The sequence below is a fragment of the Grus americana genome, chromosome 2 (genome assembly GCF_028858705.1).
Source record: "Grus americana isolate bGruAme1 chromosome 2, bGruAme1.mat, whole genome shotgun sequence".
In the NCBI taxonomy this organism is placed as follows: Eukaryota; Metazoa; Chordata; class Aves; order Gruiformes; family Gruidae; genus Grus; species Grus americana.
This window is the reverse complement of record NC_072853.1, coordinates 92,058,125-92,084,115: the sequence shown is the minus strand read 5'-3', so window position 1 is coordinate 92,084,115 and position 25,991 is coordinate 92,058,125. Positions and strand designations below refer to the sequence as shown.

At 40.2% G+C, this 25,991-nt stretch overlaps 1 protein-coding gene across 1 annotated transcript in view; it reads right to left on the bottom strand.

Annotated features, from left to right (window-relative positions):
* GMDS (GDP-mannose 4,6-dehydratase) overlaps nt 1-25,991 on the bottom strand; it is a 433,308-nt gene that overhangs the window by 257,295 nt on the left and 150,022 nt on the right. The window contains exons 5-6 of the mRNA XM_054816119.1: nt 1,894-2,086; nt 927-1,031 (exon numbers count right to left, since the gene is read on the bottom strand). Of these exons, the coding sequence (XP_054672094.1) occupies nt 927-1,031; nt 1,894-2,086 (298 nt within the window). The remainder of the gene's footprint in view (nt 1-926; nt 1,032-1,893; nt 2,087-25,991) is intronic.

Here is a 25,991-nt window from a genome sequence, read left to right as displayed (position 1 = left end):
ATATTTGTAAGTATGATTAAAATTATTATATTTTGTGTCAGGCTATAATTTATATAATTGCATTCCTGTAAAACTTGCATTTATTTTTCATTTAGAAACAGACCACAATAAAAGGCTTCTGCACTGAGAATTCAGTTTTCTGTGTTAATTTAACGTTTAATTTTAGAGTGTTTTCTACAGTCACAGTATTTTAAGGGCATTGTATAAGAGACTTTTAATCAACTGTGGACTCTTACTCAAACTAAATACCATTATTAATTGTTCATAAAGTATTGCAAGAGGAAAAAGGGATGACTAAGTGGAATTGAAGCTGCACTGCTCTTAAGAATTAAATAGAAAGGCATTTTAGAGCCATGTGTTAAAAGCCATCTTGTCAGAAGGTATGGGCCATAATCCACTAATTTTTCAAAAAATACCAGGCCGTACTCATTAGTCCTATGATTTTAGAGAGTACATTATTTCTGCCTCTTAATTTGACATTCATATGCATTCATATCTTGAGTACGTCACACCTGAAATTGCATCTGTTATGCAGTTGCGCACCTAAATGTTTAGAAAAACTGCCTTTTAATGTGTCATTTTAACCTTTTAGCCTTAACTTATTATCAGGAGGGAAAGAAAACTCAGGGATGTTACGACATTATTACTGTCTCTTGAGAGCACTGATACACAAAATCAGATACACAAGCCTCCCTTCAGCGTCAGAGGGCTACGAGATGGCATACGATGTTTGAAAGGGAAAGCTGCTGTTCTGCAGGCCCTGAGACTGCCAGGAGGGCTGCATTAAACCCCGTGAGTGGGCTGCAAGTCACGACACCCTCCTTACAGAATTTTGGCAAGTTTCAATGAAACCTGTGGATGCATTGTTTCATTTTTCCGGTCAGATGTACGCAAAGTTGGGAACAGTTTCACATGGATTTTCTAACCTCTCCTGGGGCTTTCATGATTGAAGAGGATGCCGTTGACAGCGAAGAGATTGTAGGCCTCTCTGAAGTTCACCACAATCCAGTAGGCATACAGTTTTGCTGCCCCTGTAAAAACAATTTTAAAGCATTATATATATATATCTGCTCTGCTTGTGCACAGCTCAGACACACATACACATCCTGCACGCATTTTGAAGTCCACGTTTCAACAGCAGAGTGCATTAGAATTTGATTCATTCTCTGTATGTGTCACGTTTCATATGGAAAAAATATCCAGACCAATAAATAGCAGCTGAGCAGGAAAATACTCCTTTTCTGTGCAGCCTCTGAACTAGCCAGGAAGCATTAGGGCACTTTCTCACTTGTTTTCTCATGCACACTCAAGCATAGCACTTTTTCTTTTACAATATAATTAACACAGCCAGAGCGTGTGAAATATGCCACTGTGGTGACCTCTGTTAATAAAAAAAATGACTTTGGAGGAATAAAAGCAAAAATCTGGTGCCTTAACACTCAAATTGATTTGAAACTTTATCACCAAAGTCTTCCATGCACATTGCTTTAATAAGTGTTTCAAATTTCATGTGAGTTCATGAAGGAAGAAGTGAGCTCTTGGGAGTTTTTCATTTAGGCAACAAAAAATATGAAACCTTATCGCTTCAGAGATATCTCACAACCCTTTTTGAAGGAAGAGACACCCTTAACCCCCCCCTCACCCCCCACAAGAGCTCTCTACCTCTGAGCTGAATGAACACGGTCTTGTGAAGTGAGATGCTAATTTCCAACCCCCGGGCAATGGCAGCAAATACTTTTTATATAGTAATTCATAAAGGTATGCCTCTCGACATGTCTAGTCACTTTAGGTCTATCGTCATTCTAATCTCACACCCAAATGACTTCAGCCCTGAGACATGAGCGGGGAGAACAGACAGACAGACATTGCACACACACCATCAACGCTCCTTACCGTAAGGCGATCTCGGGTAAAAAGGGGTGGTCTCCTTTTGTGGGATTTCTTGCACTTTTCCAAAAAGTTCACTGGTGGAGGCTTGGTAGAACTTCACAGAGTTGATAAGGCCACAGGTCTTAATAGCATCTAGGAGCCGTAAAGTGCCAACCCCATCAACGTCAGCAGTATATTCTGCTAGGTCGAAAGAAATCTTGGGGAGAGAAAGAAATAAAAAACCCACCAAGTTTACTAGGGGAACCAGAACATGCCGTGGTCATGTACAACCAAACAAAGTAATACATCACTTGTCACAGACCATCTAGACACTTTTGTACAGAGTAGATGCTCAGTTTACAAAAGTGCCCTCAAAGGATTTCCAAGAATAAACAAGTAGTTCCATAAATAGCAGAACCAGAAGACTGGTGTTGCCTGATCTCTCTCTCAGGATTATTTTCCCATGTGAAGTAAGGAGTAAACCTCCCCACAGTGGGAGCATTATCAGGCTCTCTCTCATCTCCACAGCTGCCAATTTTCACAATATTCACTTGGGCTTAATATCTTTGACACACTTGAATTTAGTTAAAATTGTCCAAAATATATATTTTTTTAAAAAAAATAGGTTAGACAGACAGCATGACAGCATAAACATGTATTAAAAAACCCCACAAACTTTAAACAAGGTCCAAAGTTCTGCAATTTAAACACACATCAAAATGGAGAGAAGACTAGAAATATCTGCTATCAAATGAGACTCCTAACCCCACCTAAGAGTCATGGTTTTGACTCAGCTGGCAGCTAAGCACCACGCAGCTGCTCACTCATTCCCCCACAGTGGGATGGGGGAGAGAGAATCAGAAAGGTAAAAGTGAGAAAACTCCTGGGGCTGAGATACAGACACTTTAATAGGTGAAGCAAAAGCTGCATGCAAAGAAAGCAGGACAAGGAATTCATTCACCACTTCTCACAGGCAGGCAGGTGTTCAGCCATCTCCAGGAAAGCAGGGCTCCATCATGCATGATGGTGACTTGGGAAGACAAATGCCATCATTCTGAACATCCCCTGCCTTCCTCCTCCCTCCCCCAGCTTTATATGCTGAACATGATGTTATACGGTATGGAATATCCCTTGGGGCAACCCGGGTCAGTTGTCCCGGCTGTGTCCCCTCCGAACTTGTTGTGCACCCCCAGCCTACTCGCTGGTGGGGTGGTGTGAGGAGCAGAAAAGGCCTTGGTTCTGTGTAAGCACTGCTCAGCAGTAACAAAAGCATCCTTGTGTTACCAACACTGTTTCCAGCACAAATCCAAAATGTAGCCCCATACGAGCTACCATGAAGAAAACTAACTCTATCCCAGCCAAAACCAGCATGCGAAGGTGTACCAGAGCTGTGGCTTTTGCACAGAGGTTAGGGGGATCATGAAGTGGGAGAGCAAAGGGTGGAGGTATCCAAAAGAAACCTGACATCTCCTCCAGCTAACATATCCTTTAAAATATGATAATAAACTTGTGCGCACTGCTGGGCCAAGACTCTTCTTTCTCTCCTCACTCCAGTAGTTCTCAGCTATCTTTATGATGACCATGATCATGGCATAGGCCACAAGACAACGCTTGAGTCTAAGCTTTCAGAGTGTTTCAAAAATATAATAATTTTATTCCTTGTAGTTACAGAAGAAAACTAAAAACTGGAAGAAGTAAGCTGAAGGTAAGAGATGTGTTGTGACCACCCCAAACTGCAGGCAGGAACAAAAACGCTCAGAAGGGAGCTCAGTCTGCTTGTTTGGTGGGTACAGGCTGATTGTTTGGACGTGTTAGCACAGCTCCTAGATTCTGAAGAATTTTCTCCCACTGGTGCCCATCCCAGAGCTATGTTCTTCTTTCCTTCTACATCCCCTCTCCAACCCAGGGATTTTACTTATGTATGCCATTTTTTGAAAAAATGTTCCCTGTTTATACTGCCAATGCTACAAAAAAGGAAGGGGAATGGACCTTTAGAGCAATCTCCTCCATCGCCCTGACCCAAGGAAGAATTACTCTGCCTATGTCCCCTCTGTCTGATGACTGACTTTCAGGAACTAGCTCTAAAAAAAACCCCCAAATCCTCTTTCTCTAACTGGTAACGTTACAGTCTCTTTATACGATCGAGGCTACAAGTCAGTGATACACTACCAAACTCAGTACCAATTTCTCTGCACCAAAGTACAGATCCTCCCTTTGTTAGTCTTCAGCGACAGGGCAACTACCAATGGAGTAGAGGGCAAATTACCATAGCTGGACAAGCTGAGCTATCATGGTGAAATCCGTGGGAAACCTGTTACTTACAAGGTATTTTTTCAGGCTCTCTGCAGTTTCAGACACATAGCCCTATGTATGTTTCTCCTGTTAAGCTACTTTCCCTATTGAGTAATCACTGGAGGTTTAAGGCTTATTTACACAGAAGATAGAATAAAAATAATTAGATTAATTTCAATTTGCACTTATGGCTAATTTAATACAGGTATGAAATAATCTAAATTGTGTTACTGTGCTACCAAATAAAAATGTTCTCACATAGTTTTGATATGAAATAGCTAATGGTATGAATGAAAACAAACTTTACATTTTATATTTTTTTAACCAAAAGAAAAAAAAAAAGAAAAAGAAACCTGATACTTTGGCTTGTTAACCTGGTATGACCCAACTGAAATTGAGCGCTGATCTACCGAGAAGTGCTGAGCATTTTTTGTTGTAATCCATTTGGCACAAAGATGACAGCCACTTAAGGTCTCTCAGCTTCACTGTCAGAGTAACTCTTGGGAAAACATCTTAATGAATAGGTGATACAGTCAATAATGTACTAATGAACATAAATTAGTATATTTACAATGTGGCTAGCACCTTCACATATTCACTGTAACATCCCAGCTCTCTAACTAAAGGCAAAACACTTATGACTTGTAGCAGAACCAGGAATTTACCTATATTAAGGTATTGTTTCCACAAATAACCTGCTAAAAACATCACCACAAAATGTACATCTTTGCTTACATATTCTACTACAAAGTAAACAGCACATGTAACTGAGGCGGTCTTAAATCAGAGATCCCAGATTACAAACCCTCTTAACCAGAGTGAGCAAGGAGCCTGTGGCAGCAGCACTGGGAACGGCTCTCCCTGGCTGATGCAGAGACCAGTTTCGCAAGAGATGCTTTTCCCTATTGCCTTATGAGCGACCTCAATCTTCACCTAGAAAAATCACTCCCTGGGGTGTGAGGTAATGGTGCCTCCATGCTGGCCGGGTCTGAGCGTCCCCGAGCAGAAACTGCCAGCGTTGTGCCTGTTTGGTGGTTTTGTAATGTGGACTACTGTTCACTGGGGACAGGACTTAGACCACTAAACTAATTTCATTTTGGAGTGCAGGTTAGACTAGAATGGCATTCATGATAATAAAAAATGGTTTTATCCATTAAAACCTCCAACACCAAAAATGCTAGACTGTTAAGACACTCTGTGCAGTGTAGGGGCAGTAACATGGCAAATACAGATAAATGCACACTGGATTTTAATTTGATTCTAATTCAAAGTTAACAACGTAAAAGAGTTTTATAAAATACTGGATTTATTAAGTAGCTATAAATGAAGCAGGGCAGAACAGGAAAGGGTGCTGAGTTGTCTATTACCACATTATTTCCTTCTCCTTATACACATTATTTTGTGCAAGACCAGCAGGAAGACTGGAATTAAAAAAAAATAAAAAATGCGGGAACTTCATTAAAAGGGATGTGCAAGACAGAATTGACATGCATGCACAACACAAAAAAAAGACCAGGGTCTGTGTTATAGAACCCAAATACAGAATCAGATTCAATAGATGCTACTCATAGAAATAATCTTCGCTGGAACACTGAGCTCAGTGGAACTATCTGAGAGAGTAGAAACTTCATGGAAATGATTGTAAAGGTAGGTGTAGGAAAGCTAAAAACAAGCCACACTTTCTGAAAGATTAAACATCCAGTGGAAAAAAAGAGCTTAGGTAATACCTACAGATGAGAGTTTTTCAAACAGCCTAATTTATGACAACTCTCTTAAGTGCCTGAATTAGGAAGCTCATCTCCCTGCACACCGGTAAAGACAGTGGTGAGTCAGAGCAGAAAGCCTAATGGAGATGCTTTTGATCATGCTTTGGAGAAACTATATACATGCTAGTTTATTTAATTTAGCTACCTAAGAAAGATGCTCCATTCTAACCTCAAAAATCCAAAACCATCACTTACTGTCAACTGCATAAAGCAAGCCATGCAACTAACAACTTTTTTTGAAGAAAATAGCAGGAGTTTTTGTAATGACTGGAGTAGGGAAAAGAAGATTCTTTGCCTGGTAGAAACTTTCAACCTGAAAGTTTTCTCAGAATATTGAAGGCATGAATCCCATACTTCTTCACCCTTCGTCTTGGGACCGATTTTGCAACAAAGGGAAAGCATGACATACCAACAAAACAGAAGTTGTCTACTTTGAACATGGTAGTCTGAGTGACCTTGGCACTCCCTTCCCACTTACAATGAGGACACCATGCTTTTGCAGTTGCCATTGTTGATGTCTGAAGATACTGTGAATGTATACGCTTAAGATGTGACTTTTTATTCCATTCAATAGGTGGTGATAACAGTGTGTCATTAGACTTGGACAGAACAATAAGGAGACACTTAAATCCTTGATCAAAAGTACTTCAGGTCCAGGTTTTCAGGTCCTGAACACCTTGCAGAATTGTCTCAAAGAATACTAAAAAGGAATCTGACTCCTTAGGTACATGGGACTTCTACCTACTGAGTATCTTCACTGCTGGATTCATTCCTAATACAGTAAATTTCAAATACATAGAAACATAGAATGGTTTGGGTTGGAAGACACCATAAAGATCATCTAGTTCCAACCCCCCTGCCATGGGCAGGGACACCCTCCACTAGACCAGGTTGCTCAAAGCCCCATCCAAACTGGCCTTGAACACTTCCAGGGATGGGGCAATATTCTTGGGCAAGTAAAAATTTTCACAGCAAGACTTAACCATAGGATGATAAATTTTCTTCAGAAAAACATAGTTTCATTAGTTACAACATTCCTGGTATCACAGGACATAGTATGAATACACTGAACCACATTGTCTCTTCTTTCATGCGGCTCCAAGAATTACAGTTTTGTGAACTGGTTTCTACCTTTTGAATTTGAACTCATTCCCTCCCCCCCCCCCCCCTTTCTTTCTTTTTTTATAATCACCAGGTTCAATCTCTACAAGAGATTTGAATTTAATAGAGCAATGTTTTAAATATGATGTTTCCCAACTGATCATTCAAAACCAAGCTTAGCAAGGTCTTTAACAAGATTTAAAAGCTTACTGAAAACTATCTAAATGAAAACATATGGGTCTTAGCCTCCACAAGAACACATTCCTATCATGTCTATGAGTGCTATATACAAGCCTGCAGACTTAATAATACTTGCTTCTGATCAATGCATTGCCAACAGTGGTGATATTCTGAAAATAAGTGTCAATTTAGCACACACACGGGTTTGACTTTGTGAGATACTTCATCTCTGTTTTGTCATTTAGAACAATCCAACAGACGGGCTGCAATCATTAACTATTAGCTTTCAACCAAAAACAGTGTGTGCTAGCAGAATATGCTTCGATGATCTACCTGAATATAAATAATGATTTGAAATTTCATCTCTTTCTTACAGCCTTCTCAGTTTCAGAACATGGGATTTCTGGAAGGCTGGTGTCATAAAAGGAAAGGTTATGTGAAGCCCTAAGAGGAAATAGGATAATATAAACATAAAGTATTATTCTTTCACTGTAAAAGCAAAGGTGGCTAACCTAACTATAACATTAAAATAAGCATCTTTGATCTCTCGAAAACACTTACAGTAGAATCTTTAGATTTATCAGAATAGAAAATATGTATCAGGTCTCTTTAAGCATCGAGAAAAGTTTGCACCTGAGAAGCAAATCACAAAGCAGAAAAACTGCTCAGAAATGTTTCAAGTCTCACAAGTTTCACAGTGGTTACTTTTTTTGTATTCTTTAAAATCAATTCTGTTTGCTTTGAATATTCAGTGTGCCTTCCACTGCCAATAAAAACCACTGGGATCACTTATATCATCTCAGTAAACAAACTGCTCAACCCCTAGGAACAGGCATGTAAAGCATAACATTCCAGATGCTAAATCTAATACAGACTATGGGCCAAGCATTCCTATAAAGACCTTACACACTGGAAAAAAAAAAAATTCCTCGGGATTTTAGGAAATCTAAGGAATTTGGGGTGAGCTGGGTGGTGTCAAGGGGATGGGGAAGAATCTATATATCTACAAAAATGTCAGGTAACTTTCTACGAGAATATGACAATTTCTCTTCCCCCTCAACCCCTTAACTCATAATGAATGCCTAACTCATTGCCCTTTCACCCAATAAAAGAAGTAGTTGAAAGATACCAAAATCCCCTAAACAACTATATAATTTTTGTTATATAGAAAAATAATCAGTTCAATAGCTCTGAACTGCTTTTTATTAAGCAATATTCTTGATATCTTAAAGCCCTGTTCAACTTTTTAGCTAAATAGAAATTGACTGAAAAAATAATGACCGAAATTCTGGATAAAGGGAATATGTCTTTTGTAGATTTATCTTATTTCTTATTTCTTTCCCTGTTCTCTCATTAATAAAACAGAAAAAATAGTGATCTGTATAAAATTAGAATAATTCGACAACATGATTATAAGCAGAGAATTAGCAAGGAAAATGTTTTATAAGTGGAAGCAGAAGTCAACATTTTCCCCTAAAATTCATGTTAAACCAAGCCATTCACGATATTGCTGCAGCAAGAGATAACTTGGATTTTCAAGTTGCTCGCGATGCAGAGAAATAAGCAGTGCAGCTGACAAAAGATGTTCTTCTCCATCAGTGCTTGCGTTGAGGTCCCAGTGGCTGAGTTTCACTGCAGCTCTATCATGCTATGGACTGCAGGTGGAGTGAACCTGCACTTTTAACCACTCCTGAAGCAGTTAAAAGTTTGGTTTTGACATCAGTGGGCCAGTATTTCACCTTCACCTCTAAGCGCAAAGACACAAACCAAAGTGTAAAAATAAGCTATTTGCTGTTTAGGGATCTTAAATGACCTTCACGTTCTGCTGCAAACCACAACAGACTCTGCTTCAGGGACCCGCTCAGTCTTATACAAGTAACCCCAAAGTGGTTTTCATTACACACAGGAAAGAGGAGCTTCAGCATGAACCTGTTCATTGCCCCAAACACACACACACGTGGCTTTGCATCCTCAAAAAGAGCACAAATGAGGGGTGAAACAGAGTTGAGTTCGTTCACAGCTCCTCATCATTCATTTCTCCAAGCAAATTGAGATTTGGGAAATGCATGTGAGGAAAAAAGGGGTGGGATGAAGCAGAAGCTTCACGACAAAAGTGTACTTCTAAGTCTCAAAAAATTACTTAGGATAACAGCAGCAGTAAAACCATGCATCACCTTTCACTACATCCCCAAGGGTGAGGCACTGCAGAATCCAAAAGCAGCTATTACCTTTCAGCTCCACGAGGACTAAAAAGTTCATGAACAGTTAAGTTATACTGCTATTGCCCACACGAGACACAACAAGAGTGCTGCTAAACAGCCCCATGTCCCCACCTATGTTGCAGTTGAACCACCCTGCAGCAACCTTCCCTAAGGGGCAGCAACTTTCTTTGTGCAGCTAAAATACTCAAGGATTAGGGGCAAGAGCCACCCTAACATACTCCACAGTGTATGTTCATATGGCAGCCTCTCATGGTTTGACTTGAGTAAGTTTTCCTTCTAATTCTCCTCCTGATTAACTTCAAGATCTTGATGCAAACTCTGAAATAATCTTTAAAGAGAAATAGCTTGGCATTATTAAAACAGGTTTTCTTTTTCCCTCTTACAAGTAAAAACTACTACTTGGCTTTCGTTGGGGGAAAAAGAGAGAAAAAATGAACCCGAAGCAGAGAATAAGCATGGAGAAATACTTCCTGAGTAGTTAAAGTTTTATATTTATCAGACCAGTAGGGGTTGATAGTTGGATTCATTATTCAGTTTCTTTCAAAACTGACTCCTCCCTGGCAAACTGCAGGTGCGGTTGTAAATCCAGCTCACAAGATCATCGCATTCACATTTGCCTTTAAGACAGCCCACTGGTATATGCCTGATCAGTCAAGAGGTATATGAGAACCACCAGTTGCCTATTGTTTTCAAAATTTTGATCCCACAATCCTTAAATTGTAATATCCATTCTCCATTTTAATAAAACAAAGTCTCCTATGTCCTGTACAGTTGTCTTGGCCATTGACTATTGATTGAAAGACATGTTTTAGAACAGATCTCCAAATAGAGGTAATTTTTAAATTGTTTATTCTTCTGCTTATTATCATAGAATGGTTTGGGTTGGAAGGGACCTCAAAGGCCATCTAGTTCCAACTCCCCTGCCATGGGCAGGGACACCCTCCACTAGACCAGGTTGCCCAAAGCCTCATCCAACCTGGTCTTAAACACTTCCAGGGAGGGGGCCTCCACAACCTCTCTGGGCAACCTGTTCCAGTGCCTCACCACCCTCACAGTAAAGAATTTCTTTCTAACATCTAATCTAAATCGACCCTCCTTCAGCTTAAACCCATTACCCCTTGTCCTGTCACTACACTCCCTGATAAACAGTCCCTCACCAGATTTCCTGTAGGCCCCTCCAGGTACTGGTAAGCTGCAATTAGATCTCCCCGGAGCCTTCTTTTCTCCAGGCTGAACAATCCCAACTCTCTCAGCCTGTCCTCATAGGAGAGGTGCTCCAGCCCTCTGATCAGCTTCATGGCCCTCCTCTGGACTCGCTCCAACAGCTCCATGTCTGTTTTGTACTGGGGCCCCCAGAGCTAAACATAGTACTCCAGGTGGGGTCTCACAAGAGGGGAGTAGAGGGGCAGGATCACCTCCCTCAACCTGCTGGTCACACTTCTTCTGATGCAGCCCAGGACACGGTTGGCTTTCTGGGCTGCAAGCGCACACTGCCGGCTCATGTTGAGCTTCTCATCAATCAATACCCCCAAGTCCTTCTCCTCAGGGCTGCTTTCAATCCATTCCTCTCCCAGCCTATAGTTGTGCTTGGGATTGCGCCGACCCACGTGCAGGACCTTGCACTTGGCCTTGTTGAACTTCATGCGGTTCGCATGGGCCCACCTCTCCAGCCTGTCAAGGTCCCTCTGGATGACATCCCTTCCCTCCAGCGTGTTGACCACACCACACAGCTTGGTGTCGTCGGCAAACTTGCTGAGGGTGCACTCGATCCCACTGTCCATGTCGCCGACAAAGATGTTGAACAGTGCCGGTCCCAGTACCGACCCCTGGGGAACACCACTCATCACCATTCTCCATTTGGACATTGAGCCGTTGACCACAACTCTTTGAGTGCGACCATCCAGCCAATTCTTTATGCACCAAGTGGTCCATCCATCGAATCCATGTCTCTCCAATTTAGAGACAAGGATGTCATGCGGGACAGAGTCAAATGCCTTGCACAAGTCCAGGTAGATGATGCCAGTTGCCCTTCCCTTATCCACCAGTGCTGTAACCCCATCATAGAAGGCCACCAAGTTTGTCAGGCACGATTTGCCCTTAGTGAAGCCGCGTTGGCTGTCACCAATCACCTCCTTGTTTTCCATGTGCCTGAGCATAGTCTCCAGGAGGGTCTGCTCCATAATCTTGCCAGGCACGGAGATGAGACTGACCGGCCTGTAGTTCCCTGGATCTTCCTTTTTACCCTTCTTAAAAATGGGGGTTATGTTATATTCCCCCTCTTCCAGTCGGCAGGAACTTCGCTGGACTGCCAGGACTTCTCAAATATGATGGCGAGTGGCCTGGCCACTTCATCCGCCAGTTCTCTCAAGACCCGCGGATGCAACTCATCATGTCCCGTGGACTTGTGCACCTTTGGGTTCCTTAGATATTCTCGAACCTGATCTTCTCCTACAGTGGTTGGTTCTGCATTCTCCCAGTCCCTGCCTTCTGTGACCTGGGCAGTGTGGCTCAAGGATTTGCCAGTGAAGATTGAGGCAAAGAAGTCGTTGAGTACCTCAGCCTTCTCCATATGTTGGGTAACCAGTTCATTCCGGAGGGGATCCATATTTTCCCTCATCCTCCTCTTATCACTGACATACCTATAGAAGCCTTATTGACTAGCTAATTTAGTGGATTAAAAGAATTTAACAGATTGGATTAAAAAAGAGTTGCCCAGAGATAGGTCAAAAGGCAGTGGACACAAGTTGAAACATGAAAAATTACAATTAGATATTAGGAAAAAAAGCTCACAACATGGGTAGTCTAACCCTGAAGCATGTTATACAGGGGGGCTGTGGCATCTCCACCCTTGGAGATACTCAAAACTCAATCAGACATAGCCCTGAGCCACCTGCTGCTGGCCCTGCTTTATGGAAGGAGCTGGTCCAGATGACATTCAGAGATTGCTCCCAAACTACATTACTGCACAATTTTAAGAAGACAGGGAGATGGGATTACAGCAGCGTGTTTCAATGTTCAGACATGTAGCACCATCCAATGAGTAGAAAGTGGATGTACAGTGTGCAAGAATGAGGTCTGGTCCTGTAGAATTCAGTGATTTCTACTGGGGGAGTAGAGAGTTGTTCACAGGACCTTTTCGGAGGCACATAGTCCAACTTGCTATTCATCATATCTCCTCCACAGAAGAGCTTCAGATAGAGGAATGCTCAGATCTGATAGTAAAAGAAATACCAAAGCGGAGGAGGAGAAGGAGGAGGGATATCACAGAACATGAGATTCAGTATGGCCATAAACCTTTGTCACAAAAATGTAACCTCCCCATAAGTTTTTCTTATCTTCTCGTCCATTTGTTATTAATTTGATGGAACTGGGGAGTTGTCAGGGTTATGTGATGCAAGGGATTTATCTTGCAGAACAATCTCCAACCCACTGTTTTAAGTCTTTAGTTTCAAATTACAGAGATTAGAAAAGAAACTTTTAAAAAAGAAGCACTGATTCTTTATTCCTTTTCAGCATGATTTTGTTCAGATATAGGTTCAACAACATACATGTTTACCCAAGTTTTTAAGCACAAGGCACATGCAGCAAAGTCAGGATGGGTTTTGATGTTTCAAATTTTGTAGCTTCAATGGCTAATGACACTGTAATACTCTAAAAGCTTTTTTACATACTGAAGTCCAGCTGTTGCCAGAAGCTTTAAATGCTATTTAGTAGAAAGACAAAAAGGGGCAACTTGCAGAGTCACTAGAGAACATTCAAAGGGAGATGTAAAAAGATAGCCAATTCCTTCGCTTTATATGTACCAGGGGAATAGAGAGCTATGAATAAAATGCATGCAGGGAATGCAGTCACTTTGAAAGAACTAGCACTATTTTTACTCACTTTCACATATAAATAAATAAATTTAAAACATACAAGTTATTCAAAATTCTAACATGACAATTAGGTTACAGTATTAATACATATATATATGTATTTTACCTCTGATGCTTTTTAAAAACTTTCACCCTTGCTTCCTCAATGCTTTCAGAACATGTAGAAAAATGCTCTGCACAGAAGTGATAAAACTTCATCACAAGCAAAAAGAGAGAAAAAAAAAGAGAAAAAAAAAAAAGAAAAAAAAAAGAAAAAAAAAAAAAGAAACAAACCCCACAAAACCAAAGAAACCTTCACCCTATCTTCTTTATGATTTTGACAGACTTTCAGTGGATGGCAAGATAGATATTAAAGCAATAATCTACTACGCACAGCTTTGTTGACAACAATCTCTCCTCTCTTTGCCTTCCTAGCCAACGAGACTCCAAAACATGACTTAACACAATGGACCCTCCCAAATGTTGATACAACTCCTGTGTTGCCTAGAAGCTAGAATTACCCCAATGCTTTGCAAATGACTACCTTGCCTGACTCTCTTGTAGCTCCTACTGATGCATGAAGTAAAATCTCCCTAGGTTTATGGGCCCTGCCAGAAGTCTTGCTTTTTCAACCAGAGAAAAATTTTCTTTTCAGCATTTGTTATTTATCACTTAAGACGATTACTTCCCACACTGCTATTCCTCATGCCAAATGGCATTGTTTTAGAAAGCTTAGAAGTAGTTCAAATGACTGTTTCTCAGGTACCCCTGAAGAACCAAAAATGCTCCTCCCTCCATGAGGAAATGATATTTCATATATGGATTTTTGACAGATTTGAATATGGACTAGAGTCTTTTTTTCCTTAAGGGTATTTAATTTGGAAATAAAATGCACTGAACAAATGCAGAACCTTTGTAGAATCATTTCTCAAATTCTTCAAATTCAAGTAAATACAAATTTAAAACTTGCTATAAAATTGTAAATGTAAAAAAAATAATTTTTTTTGTTACTTTTACAGACACACACACACATTATCTACCAACAATTGTCTGACCAGTTCTTCAAGTTATATTTGTCATTATTTTGGGCTTGGCTTTCAGTGCTATATCCACCTAGTAACTGATGTAGCACAGCTCTCATGATAAAAAGATAAGAAAAAACACTGACTGCTGATTAAGTCCTATAACTCATTCTGACCAAGCTGTGCTCACTCTGAATGAAGCACCTATAGAAATACGACACATTCTTCATTAAAAACCCACTTTCTATAACGTTTAACAAAAGCTTTTACCTTTTACTCTATGGAAATCTAATTTTTCATTTTCTAAAATTAAAACCATTGTCTGCTCCTCCCAACAACATGAATTGCTATCTCCTTCCTTACAGCTAACTTGTGGTTGAAAGAGCTTCCCTACTTCACAGGGATTTTGCAAGAAAAAAAAATGAATTAGATGAATGTGCATGTATTATTTATTAATGGGACCATAAACCCAATTAGACTGCCCACAAATATGCCTGACTCAGCCATTCAATTTGAAAGCTAAGGGTGCAGACACAGCCAAGTCACTGCAAGAAAACAAGTTACTATTTCTCTGTGGAGCTGAGGTAACGCTACCTGAAAGTGCTCTTAAACCACAGCAAATGCAAGATAAAGCAATTTATCTCAGCTCTCTTCTACTATCAGTTCATCCATCGCAGCCTAACAGCGGACAGGTACCGCAGCTCTGGCTGCACGTTGCAGCATGTTACGTTGTGGTGCTTCGGTTGTGGCTCAGCTTTCAAAACAAGTCGGACTTCAGGGACACAAATGAGAACATGAAGTTCTAAGGAAGTAAGCACGTGGATACACACACACACAGAGAAAAAAATCATGATTTCTTGTCTAGGGCACAAGTATCTAGAGAACATCCTCTGCCCTGAAGTACCCGGGAGGGTTCAGAGCTTGGTGTCCAACACCGGTGCCGGTGTGGCAAAGGAGATGCAAAGTACTCCATCTCGGCAGGCAAACGTCTGCCCCCATTCATGCACTCAGTTTGTTCTTAAAATACTAAAGTCACATTCTTCACAAAGATACCACCCTTAGAGAAAAATACTATAAAAACACATCTTCTAAACATATGCCATCACTTCGGAACTGTTCCTGGTCCGTTCACTCTTCTCTGTAAATCCAATCTCTCCCTTCATTCGCCATGGGTACTAAAAGTGATTAGTACAGTTTTACACCTCCACAGACCTCGTTCTACTTTCTGGTTTGCCATAAAGCAACCAAAACCTATACCAACTCCTCTTTAGCTAGAATGTTTTTAGCATACCTGACACTTTTGTGTAATTAATTTCTGAGGCTTTTGTTCATTTTTATGCATGTGCATTAAGAATTAAATTATGATGGCTAATTGCATGAGGCAAGTTCGGATGGATATGTATGTACTGACAAAAGACATCCTCCCACAGTCGCCACCTTCCCAATTCCTGCTCCAGTACTGCAGCAGGAATGACTGGGAAAATGAATAAACATGCAACAGCATGTCAAGAAATAAGTCACCAGTTTGGGGCGGTGTGGTGTTTGGTTTTGGGTTTTTTTGGTTTGTTTTGTTTTTTAATTTAGTTTTCTTTTTTCTGTGGGGGAATTAATTGCCTTTTCTTCCAATGCATAAGGTGGTCATCTGTGAAATTTCACTCCAAACTCTTAAAAAAAGGACAATTCCAAAACCAATCTTTTTTTTTTTTCTCCAGAAAACCAGCAGCATTCTTTGCCTTTTACTTGTTCTTGAGAACAGCTGACATTTAAAGATATTCTTTAAATAAATACAATAGTCTGTGGTTTGTACTTGCTCTGAAAGAAAACCACTGAATCCTTTACATTTATTAAAATTACAACCAACAAACCCAAAATCCCACCCCACCTTGAAATGCCAAAGTAGGTGAACCCTAGTAGATGAGCACTAATATCCTTGCCTGTAGTGCATGTACAGGCACTACATTTGATTAATTTTAAAATCAGAGTATTAATAGCATCTGCAAATACAGTAGCTGCTAATGGCTTTGTTGGGAATGATGTAATAGACCTGTAGAAACAGCTTTCCATAAACTCATGGTGGTAACACCTAGTTTTAACTTTCCATTTCAGGGAAGATGGGGATAGCAATAATTACATACCTCACAGTGGACTGTGATAATTCTTCATCCTGTGCAGGAAGCTACAGGAGTGGAACACACTATTGTCACCGCCACCACTAGCACTCAGATTTTGAAGTAATTATAATACTTGAGAAACCCTGAGCCTTACATCTTGTTCAGTTGCACCCTTCCAGGGAGAACACTGATGTTTTCTATGTGGCAGTGAGCACTCTGAACTCAGTAAAAAGTTCTACTTAATCAACTCATCTGCTTCAGAAGGATGTGGGTGGCTAGCTTGAAAGAAACCTGTGGGATGAATCAGAAAAAACCATGTGTCTCAACAGGTATGTGGGGGTAAGGGGGAAAAGGCCAAGGGGCAGAGAGCTTAAAGGGATGAGACCCACTGGTTAAACTTTTTTTATTATTCTTCCCTTTTCTGAAGAAGCAGGATGATAATCTTAGAAAATAAATCAGTCTGATGGATTTTCTACTGCCATCCCTTCTGCCTCCACTTTATTCTTATATTTATTATTGACTATTAAAGCCTCTCCACCACAATTCTTAGAAAATAATGTATAGGCATTAATTTTAAAAGGCAGCTCTGGCACTCACGAGGCATGGTGAGCATAAATCAAAGCAGAGCATTGCAATTGATTTGTGTTCTGTAACCCACAACACTAACCTCAGCCTTGTTTTTTACCTATCTCTTGGGTTCTGATACAGAGGAAAGGACTAGGAATAATAGATGCTTTTCACCTGAACATTAGGGTAAACCATTCAGGAAATAGGGACCTGGTAGTCAACTAATCACATAAAACCAACAAGTTTGGGAGTTTCCCCTCTCGCCCCAAGGAACAAATAGTGTATTACTTTGGTCCACCTGACTGTGCCCTAAGACAGCATTGAAGGTCTTGTCTCTTGTAGTGCTAGACGTGGCAAGAGAGCGCATTGACACCCACAAGTCAGTGCTCCTCTTCATCAGTGTGGCATTCAACGTGCCAGTAACCCCCCCGCCTCCCCCCCTCACAGCAGCTTTGTGTAAGACTTGACTGGCCTATAAAAAGCTCCATCAACTCCATCCAAAGTGAATTTTGCAGCCTCAGGATGAGGCATGTTGAAAAAGCAACGTGGAAGACAAGGCCAAGTTGCCAAAATGTAGTGAAGAAATCATTGGATGCGATCAGTGGGAACATCAAATTTCACAAATAAGGTGAAGTCTGTAAAATTGTGTATGGCTGCATTTTAGTTTTAAAAAAAAAATGTATAGCTCAGGCAGATGCCAAGTCTCTATTGTATGCAAATATTTTATTTCAATTAGCACTTTTCAATCATGCTTTTTCTTTTCTGAATGACTCACGGATATCTCAGTCAAGAAATGGCAGGATCATAAGCACATGCCAACAGGGTGCATTTATCTCAGAGAGATAAATGTGGAAGGAAAGATGTAAATGTATCTCAGGATTTTTTCAACCTGTCTTCCCTTCCAAACATGTTTTCTTTACTTGCCTGCAAGCCTCTATAACAACATACTCAGTTTCCATGTCCTTCCAAGCAAGCAGTATTCACAAGAATTTAATTGAAACTAAGGAAATCACGTTTTCAGACCGTGTCGATCAGGCAGAAAAAAAAAAATAAAGTTCAGCCTACAAGTTTTATCACACCGTATTAAGCCAAAGAAGAGGTCATAATAGTAACTTGCTCGCAAACGCACATACGAAAAGGGGGAATCTGTAGAACTTCTACACGCCACAGAGAGTCCTGCTGCACAGGTCATTATGAGCGGTGATTGCCCATGAGGGAGGCGACCTGAATAGCTGTGAAATATGGCTGGCTGAAAAAATACTGCAAGTTAAGATCCATGATTGCACACAACACTGACATAAGCGAAGAACGCTACATCTCGTGGCTGCAGTAGGAGTTTTAGCTGATTTCCAGAGTGCTGACCCCAAGCTGCTTTGGGGCTCCGAGCGTTCTCACCTGGGATACGAGAAATTCTGCCAAGGAACCGCAGGAATATGGGGAGAAGCATACTGGTGCTGCCTGTTAGCCAGAGAAGCAGAGGAAACTGCAAAATTGTCATATGGGAGCTTGGAAACATTACTTAATTTTTGATCCTGCATCACTAGTATATACCAAAGAAGCTGTGCTGGGAAGGCTGAGAAAGGTAAATAGTCAATGCTGATGAAGAATTCTATAACTGGTAAAAAATTAAAAAGTTTTGGCATGAAAACAAAACCTCAGCAAGCGTTTCACTTTCCAGTCCTATAGATTTTAACACCTCTTATGTTGCAAGAGTGCTCTCTCCACACACAAATTTAAGCTGATGTTGACTGCAGTTGCATCTGAAAATATGTATTTTTAATACCAGTTAGGTTCTAGGCAGTAATCCCTTTCTCAGAAACTGAAAGATTTAAATGAAGTCATGGTTGCTAAGTGCTCCATTCAGCCATATATCATGTTCTCAGAAGTACAAAGAGTACTCAAGGGTGAAGGGTTTTTAGGATAATGTATGATTTCTGCATTAAATATAGAACTGCCATTATATAATTTTAGCATCTTGCCAACTTTTTTTTTTTTTTGAGTAGGAGAAGGAGGAAGAAATAAGGAGGTTGAATGGAACTAGAACAGTACTGTTTGTACCCTGGTGAATATTAGGGAAATGATAAATGATCCCTAAGCACACAGACTGATTTATGCAATAAAAAATAAAATACGATGGGGTGGAGCCTTCGTGTGAAAATCTCATCCTTGGACAGCTACAAGGTATGAAATGCACCCAAGTGTCTCAGATCCCTCAGGGTTGCAATTATCTCATGATAACCGCACCCTCGAGAACTGTCTCTTTTGCTTCTCTGTTAGGTGGGAAGAAAAGGAAAAGGAAGGAGGTGTATTTCTGATTATGAAAACCAGAAGATTGATAGTTTACATTAGTGAATTCTTTAAGCCTAAACTGTTAAGAGTTCTTATTTTTTCCTAATTAACAGCATGAGTAAAAAGAAGTCATGTCTCATGTCAGTATGATAAAGGAAAAAATAGAGATAAAGAAAAGCCATTAAGATAAATGCAAGTCGAAAAAAGCCACATATATCCATAAATCAAACTTGTCAGTAGCTCTCAGTTAATATAGTCATGGGATTAATAAACGCAACAAACAAAATGCGATTAAACCTCATTCTGCAAAGGCTGTTACTCAGAAAATTCAGATGAACTGTGCTATTCTTAAACTGGCAACATTTTTTGACAACCTTACCTGCATACAACTGCTACACCCCCCCATTTTTTTTCCTGCTTGTAGTGCTAAAAGATATCATCAGAGAGCACTGAACTTTTATACTCTTTGTATTCTCTTGTAAAAGTCTGAATTCCTCCTAAAATATTAAGTGGATAATGCTTGGAAGTGTTTTATTAAAAAAACCGAGGACCAAACCATTTTAAATTTCTGAGCTATACTGGCTATACAGATAATCCTCAGTTTCAGGTAAAGAGACTTAGCTAATATATATCTCTCTCTCTCCAATTCAAACTACTTGGTATCTACTTACATCTTCAGTGTATGGAAATGCAGATGCAGACACATTTTTTCATGCTATAAGCTTGCCAAATTTATGGAGAAAACAGCTATTATGCTTCTAAAGTATAGTGATGTATCAGCTTAATAACGTATTTACAGGGAATTTTTATCCTGTGGGATGAGGAAATAAACACTGCATTTTCTTCCTCAGGTGAGAGAACGCATAGATACTTGATTCACTTTACTGAGCTGAGAATATTCACTCTCTGTCAGCAGGCGATAACACTGTGCAACATCTCACCACAGGAACTTATCATATGCAGGTATGAGATCTAATTAGATACCATGCCAAAATTATATAGCAATCTGATCCTAGGAGTCTTGTATATCCCCAACACTACCCCAAGACTTTAGTTCTCATCAATGTTTAACAACCACTAACACTTGAAATTATAGCTTCCCACAGAATTTTAAATGCAAACCCCATTCAATTAATGTATTTGTATGATATTCAGCATCTGAAAAACTAGTATGCTCATAAAATTGTATGTAAAGCCATTCCAGCACGCAGTAGAGCAAATATACACTGCATCTCAGAAGTCTGTTAACAAATATTTTTATTTTCTTCAGATCCACTAAAAATGGAAAAACTGAAGCTATTTTAAGAACAGATGAGATGCAACTGTTGCTCTAAAATGCACGTCTTCTGCAGTACAAGCTTTAGTTCAGATTAATTCCTTGTCTCTAAAATCTGCAAGTTAATCCTTGAAATCTCTCTCAGCTGAAAATTACACTGCCTGCATTGGGAATTCCCACCTAACCTTCACTATATAGGGAAATTTACAGTTCAAGACAGTAAAAGAGGGGATAACAAAAAGTTTTTAGCTGTCACACTATTTTCCTCACATTTCCCTTTGCTATTCATCAAATCATTGAATGAAGTCTTTCACTGGAACTGAACTATGACTCCACGATGTTTCTTCTATTGTTACAAGAGGGGATGACTGCCTTGTCAAGGAGGGGCTGAGCTTTTAAAATGAAATAGGTATTTCTAACACAATGAGTCTACAGTTCATCCATCATCTGTTCCCGGCTCTGTCTAAAAGAGGAAAAAAAATGCGATGTGCTTCATGGTAAAGATGAACTAAAAATTTCACAGCTGGCGAGTCTGAGGTACTGTTTTCTCAGTAAAGAGTGAGGCCACATACAGAGAAACTGATTGACTACTCACCAGGTTTCTTTTTTCCTCTCGCTTTACTGCTCTGGTCTTGAACTGTATAGAAACCTCTACGTACAGGATTATTATTATTATTTTTTAATTTGATTTCTTTTTTCTTCAAAACTGTATCAAAATATTCATACATTTAAAATTGGGGTTTGGAATTTACTCATGATAGTCCAGCATATTTTGTCAAAAGTAGTTATCTGAACTTTTTAAAAAATTCCATTTATGATGTATAAAAATAGATTTCAGCTCCCTTTCTTTGCAAACTGAAGTAACAATTTTATTTTTGGAACAAAAAACTGCAGATATTATCTTTGATAACTAGCTCCAGCTCTGTTCAGCATGTTGTCCAGACTGTAAGTCCTCTTTAAAAATTTACATTCATATATAGTATACTACAGAAAAACAGATCAACAGGCTCAAATTCCTCTAAAATTTCTTATGTGTCTTATTCTTTATGTGTCTGTATCAGCATGCTTTTAATGAAAAACAACTAAATGATGTAAGTATAAATAACCTCATCTTAACTAGACCTAATTTTGAACCTCAAGCACATAAGCAGATTCAGCAAAGTTGAGAAGTTCCCCGTGGACACAGGGTTTCATCCTGGTGGAGCTGCTGGTTGGGTCAGGGTCTAAGTTTATGAGACTTCACGTTTTTAAGGAGGAGGAACATGATCACCAAAAACGTAGTATGTTCATTTATGCTATGGTGATATCACATACGATCCAAAAAGCATAAACACACACATTTGGGGTGGTTCTATACTTTTAAACTACCACTGGAATATGCCCCCCTCCCTCCCCAGTTAGAGAAATTAGTAGATCTGGATCCAAAGCCTGGAGCCATTAGGTCATGTTTTGGCAGACCCAGATGTTCACAGAGCTGGTTGGGCACACAACCAGCACGATGCGTTGACGGGATGCTGCCAACCACGTTTCAGAAACGCAGAGCTTCACAGTGGTGAGAGTAAGAATCCTGTACGTAAATAAATAAGTGTGCTATGGAAAACGCGTACAGCTACATGAGCAGCAGGAATACTTTCTGGAATGTGTGTAACCTCACCATATGAATGCATGCACTGAAAAAAAAAATAACAAACTTAATTGCATGCTGATTAAGTAACTTCTCAGCGCTAGGCTAAGGAGAACCATCAGCTGCTTAAAATTGCAGCATAAACCCCAGAGAGGCTGGAAATAGGACTCTAGCAAGGGTTTTATTAACAGGCATAAAAGGGGCAAACTCCACATGACTTTACCCATCCATGCCTCACAAAACAGTCTTTCCTCTTGCTTCACTGCAGTCCCAAGAATTTAAAAAAAAAACCCCAAAACCCACTGTATTGTTTCAAAAACTAGTCCGTCTTGGCAGCCTATTGCATTCTGTCTGTAGAAGTGTCTGCTTTCAAATTTTAAGCCCTCACGGCAATTAACCCGCTCTCAGACTAAACCTACAGAGCATATTTCAAAAGAAGTTACATCTAAACAGAGGGAATTCAACAGTGATCAATGTTCAACGGGCCTCAGTGGCAATAAACTGTTTACTGCCTTAACCTTTTAAGTTTGCACAACTGAAGCGCTCGAGAGCCCTGTGATGAATTAGCTGAAGTGTTTGGTTGCGAGTCGAGCAGGCGCTGGTTCAAATCATCTATCCGGCAACACCGCCTGCCTTACGGTCCCTGCAAACAACAGCCGGGTACCGCAGCGAGTGTCTGCCCGTCCTTTCTGCAGTTCCATTGCCCGGCTGTATTTTCTGCCAGCTTTTACTATGTACGCGACACCTGGGGGGGAGTCATTTTGGAAAAGAAAGCCCATAAACTGGGTATGATCCTAACAATCTTTTTATTATCCACCTGATTATTGCCTTAGAGAAGACATGACAGACAGACAGACAAAGTGCATTCAGCACATCACTGCTACAGTAGCTGATCTAGATCTGCTACCCTCCTCTTGCAAGACTGCCAAAATAAAGTGAAAGGGAAAAAAGAATCACGCCTCTTGCATTAGCGTCATTGTCGCCAAGGCTTTCCCACCACCCCGCTGCTGAAATACAGTAAGAGGAAGTAATCCACTACAGATGGCTGAAGACACCTAAGGCTTGGCAAAGTACTTTTGGAAAGCTTGTCTTTAGAGAAGTTAGTTTTTGTGCATTTCAAATGGAATTACTTTTCCTATAACTAAAATGCAAGGCTAGCTTTTTTCTTTTAAAGTTGTGTTTGTAATTCTGGGACTATTAAAATAGGTTCTTAAAAACAGTGAGACCTCTGTAGGTGTTCTATTTTTACAGGTTCAGAAGAATTTGATTTCTATCACCGTTACTTGAAACTAAACCAGGTGTTCTCTACCTTGTCTTTTCAGATGAAGCATCTTAAGATGTGTTTTCTCTTCAGGTAGACATAGTCACGTGAAATCCATAGGCTAAAATATTACATATACACACCACAGTTAATTCAAGCTTTCTAAATCATAGAATGGTTGGGGTTGGAAGGGACCTCAAAGATCATCTAGTTCCAACCCCCCTGCCATGGGCAGGGACACCCTCTGCTAGACCACGTTGCTCAAAGCCCCATCCAACCTGGCCTTAAATAATCTAAGGAAATACAGAATCAATTTCATGATTTAATTTTCCATATAAAATTTGGAGATATTTGCATTTTTCTTTTAATTTCAAAAGGAAATAGGGTTTGGGGTGGGGTTTTTTTTGTTATTGGGTGGGATGAGGGTTGTTTTTTGTTTTTTTTTGTTAAACACTACACTTCAGTGTTTATAATTCAAATACTTTTGTATGTAGCATGCTAGTGTAAGAACCGGGAAGCAAAACCAGAAATATCAATAACCGTTTAATTTCATATAGACTAAAACATAAAAAAACATAGCTGGTATTATTTAAGTCTGCAGGTGAGAAAACTGAAAGAAGCATAAGCTATTCCGACTGATACATACTTAAATCCAAGGAAAACATGATTACTCCTAAAGAAGGAACACTTTTTTGTTGCAATTACTAACTTCATAACTAACAATTATACACATAGAACTAATACTACTTACAATTTCCCTTTTTCTTGTATAAAAAAGTCCTGCGTAACACAGGCCATATGATTTCACTCAGTGATTCTTATATCAAGCTGTATAAATAGCTAGTAGTTATTTATATCTCTTAGGCAAGCATCCAATCTTGATTTAAGGACTGCGAGTAATGGAGAATCTTTCACATCCTTTGGTAAGCTGCTCAAATGCTAATTGTCCTCACTTTTAAAAATTTGCACCTCTTCTCTAGTTTGAATTTGTTTAACTTTAGTTTTCAGCACTGGATCTCTGCATAATTGCCTGTGAGGTTAAGCACCCCGTAATACCAAACATCTTATTCCCTGTGTGAACAGGATCAAATAACTCCTTCACGTTCACTTTAATGAGTTAACTCCAGCAGTCTCCTAATGTCATTTACTGGGAAGGCTGTCTTCCAGGCCTAAAAATCACTTTTCTCTTTCCTCTGAGTCGTTTCATATTCTGAAAAGCGGAAGACCTGCAGCGTTCTTGCATTAGTTTATATAAGCAATATTGACACCTTATTTTTACTCAGTAGACTCCTGTCAGTGTATCACCTTCACTGACTTTCTGTCGTATCGCTGCCCCATGCATGGTTCAGCACCTACCGCAACCTGTGAATTCTTCCACAGTTTCTACTGTCCAGCATACAAATTTCCCCCACGCCCTCTTTTGACATGACTAAACCGCTTTCAGAGACAGAAGTGCCCACTTCTGCAGAGGATGGAGCCTGGCTAACTCATCCGCTGGACCCTAACTGGCTCCTCACAGAGCCACCTCACGTATCCCTACTCCATATTCCCAAAACGAGAGGCAGTGGGCATCGCCAAGCCCCAAAGTTAGCCTGTCTCCAGCTGTACTCGCTGTCCTGAGCAGACATGAGCATGCCACGGCGACGCTGTTACCTGACAGCGCTGCCAGGCCAAGTACAGCTGTTTGGCCAGCGCTGAGGTTGGCAGTGGTCGCAGGCAGACTGCTGGGAGGAGGAGGAGGAGGAGGGGGAGAGGAGGTTGCAGGAGCCACTGCACCATGCCAGGAGGCTGTGGGAGTGAGCGCCATGCCGCAGAAGCGACGCAAGCCACGTTCCACAGGATGACCAAGCTGCCGCTGAACTTCTCCGGCACCCAGCGCAGATGCTCATCAGCTCCCCTGCCTTAGGGGTCTCTGGATTTGTGCTCCCCTCTGTGCCTCACATCAGAGTGCCCCAGTGCCTTTTCCTAGACTAAACACTATATCTTACTCCAGCATGCTTACCTTTATCAACCCAAGGTGAAATACAGTTAAACGAGGTATTAAGCTAGTTTGATTAACCCTTTTTTACTTAAAAAACTTAGAAACGGCAATCAATTCTATTTGCAAACTGTAAAGCTACTCAAAGACTATAGCAGGTTACCCAGGAACAAAACATTATATTTGTGAATGACGGAACCTATTGGGAAGCCTGATAACATGATCATAAAGACATAAAAAGAGAGTACATGAGAAGGAAGAAATGGGAAATGTCTCAGTATTAAGTTATAATTCTGCCATATTTCTAAAAAGTAGTAGTTCTGTTGACAGGAAGAAACCAGACAGATAGCTAATGATTCCTCAAAACTCACCTTTAAAAAAAAAAAAAAATAAAAATTATAAGGCTTTTCTGGTTGTGGGTGTGGGAAGTGAGAAGGTCTGGTTAAAGAAACTACTAGTGTTGTTTCTCTGGGGTTTCTATAAGGGAAACTAGCTAACTGGAAGTAGTGTTTTCTTGTGGTTTTTAAATTAAATGGTATGTAGGGAAGCTTATTTGTCTTTTAAATTTGTGTACAGAGT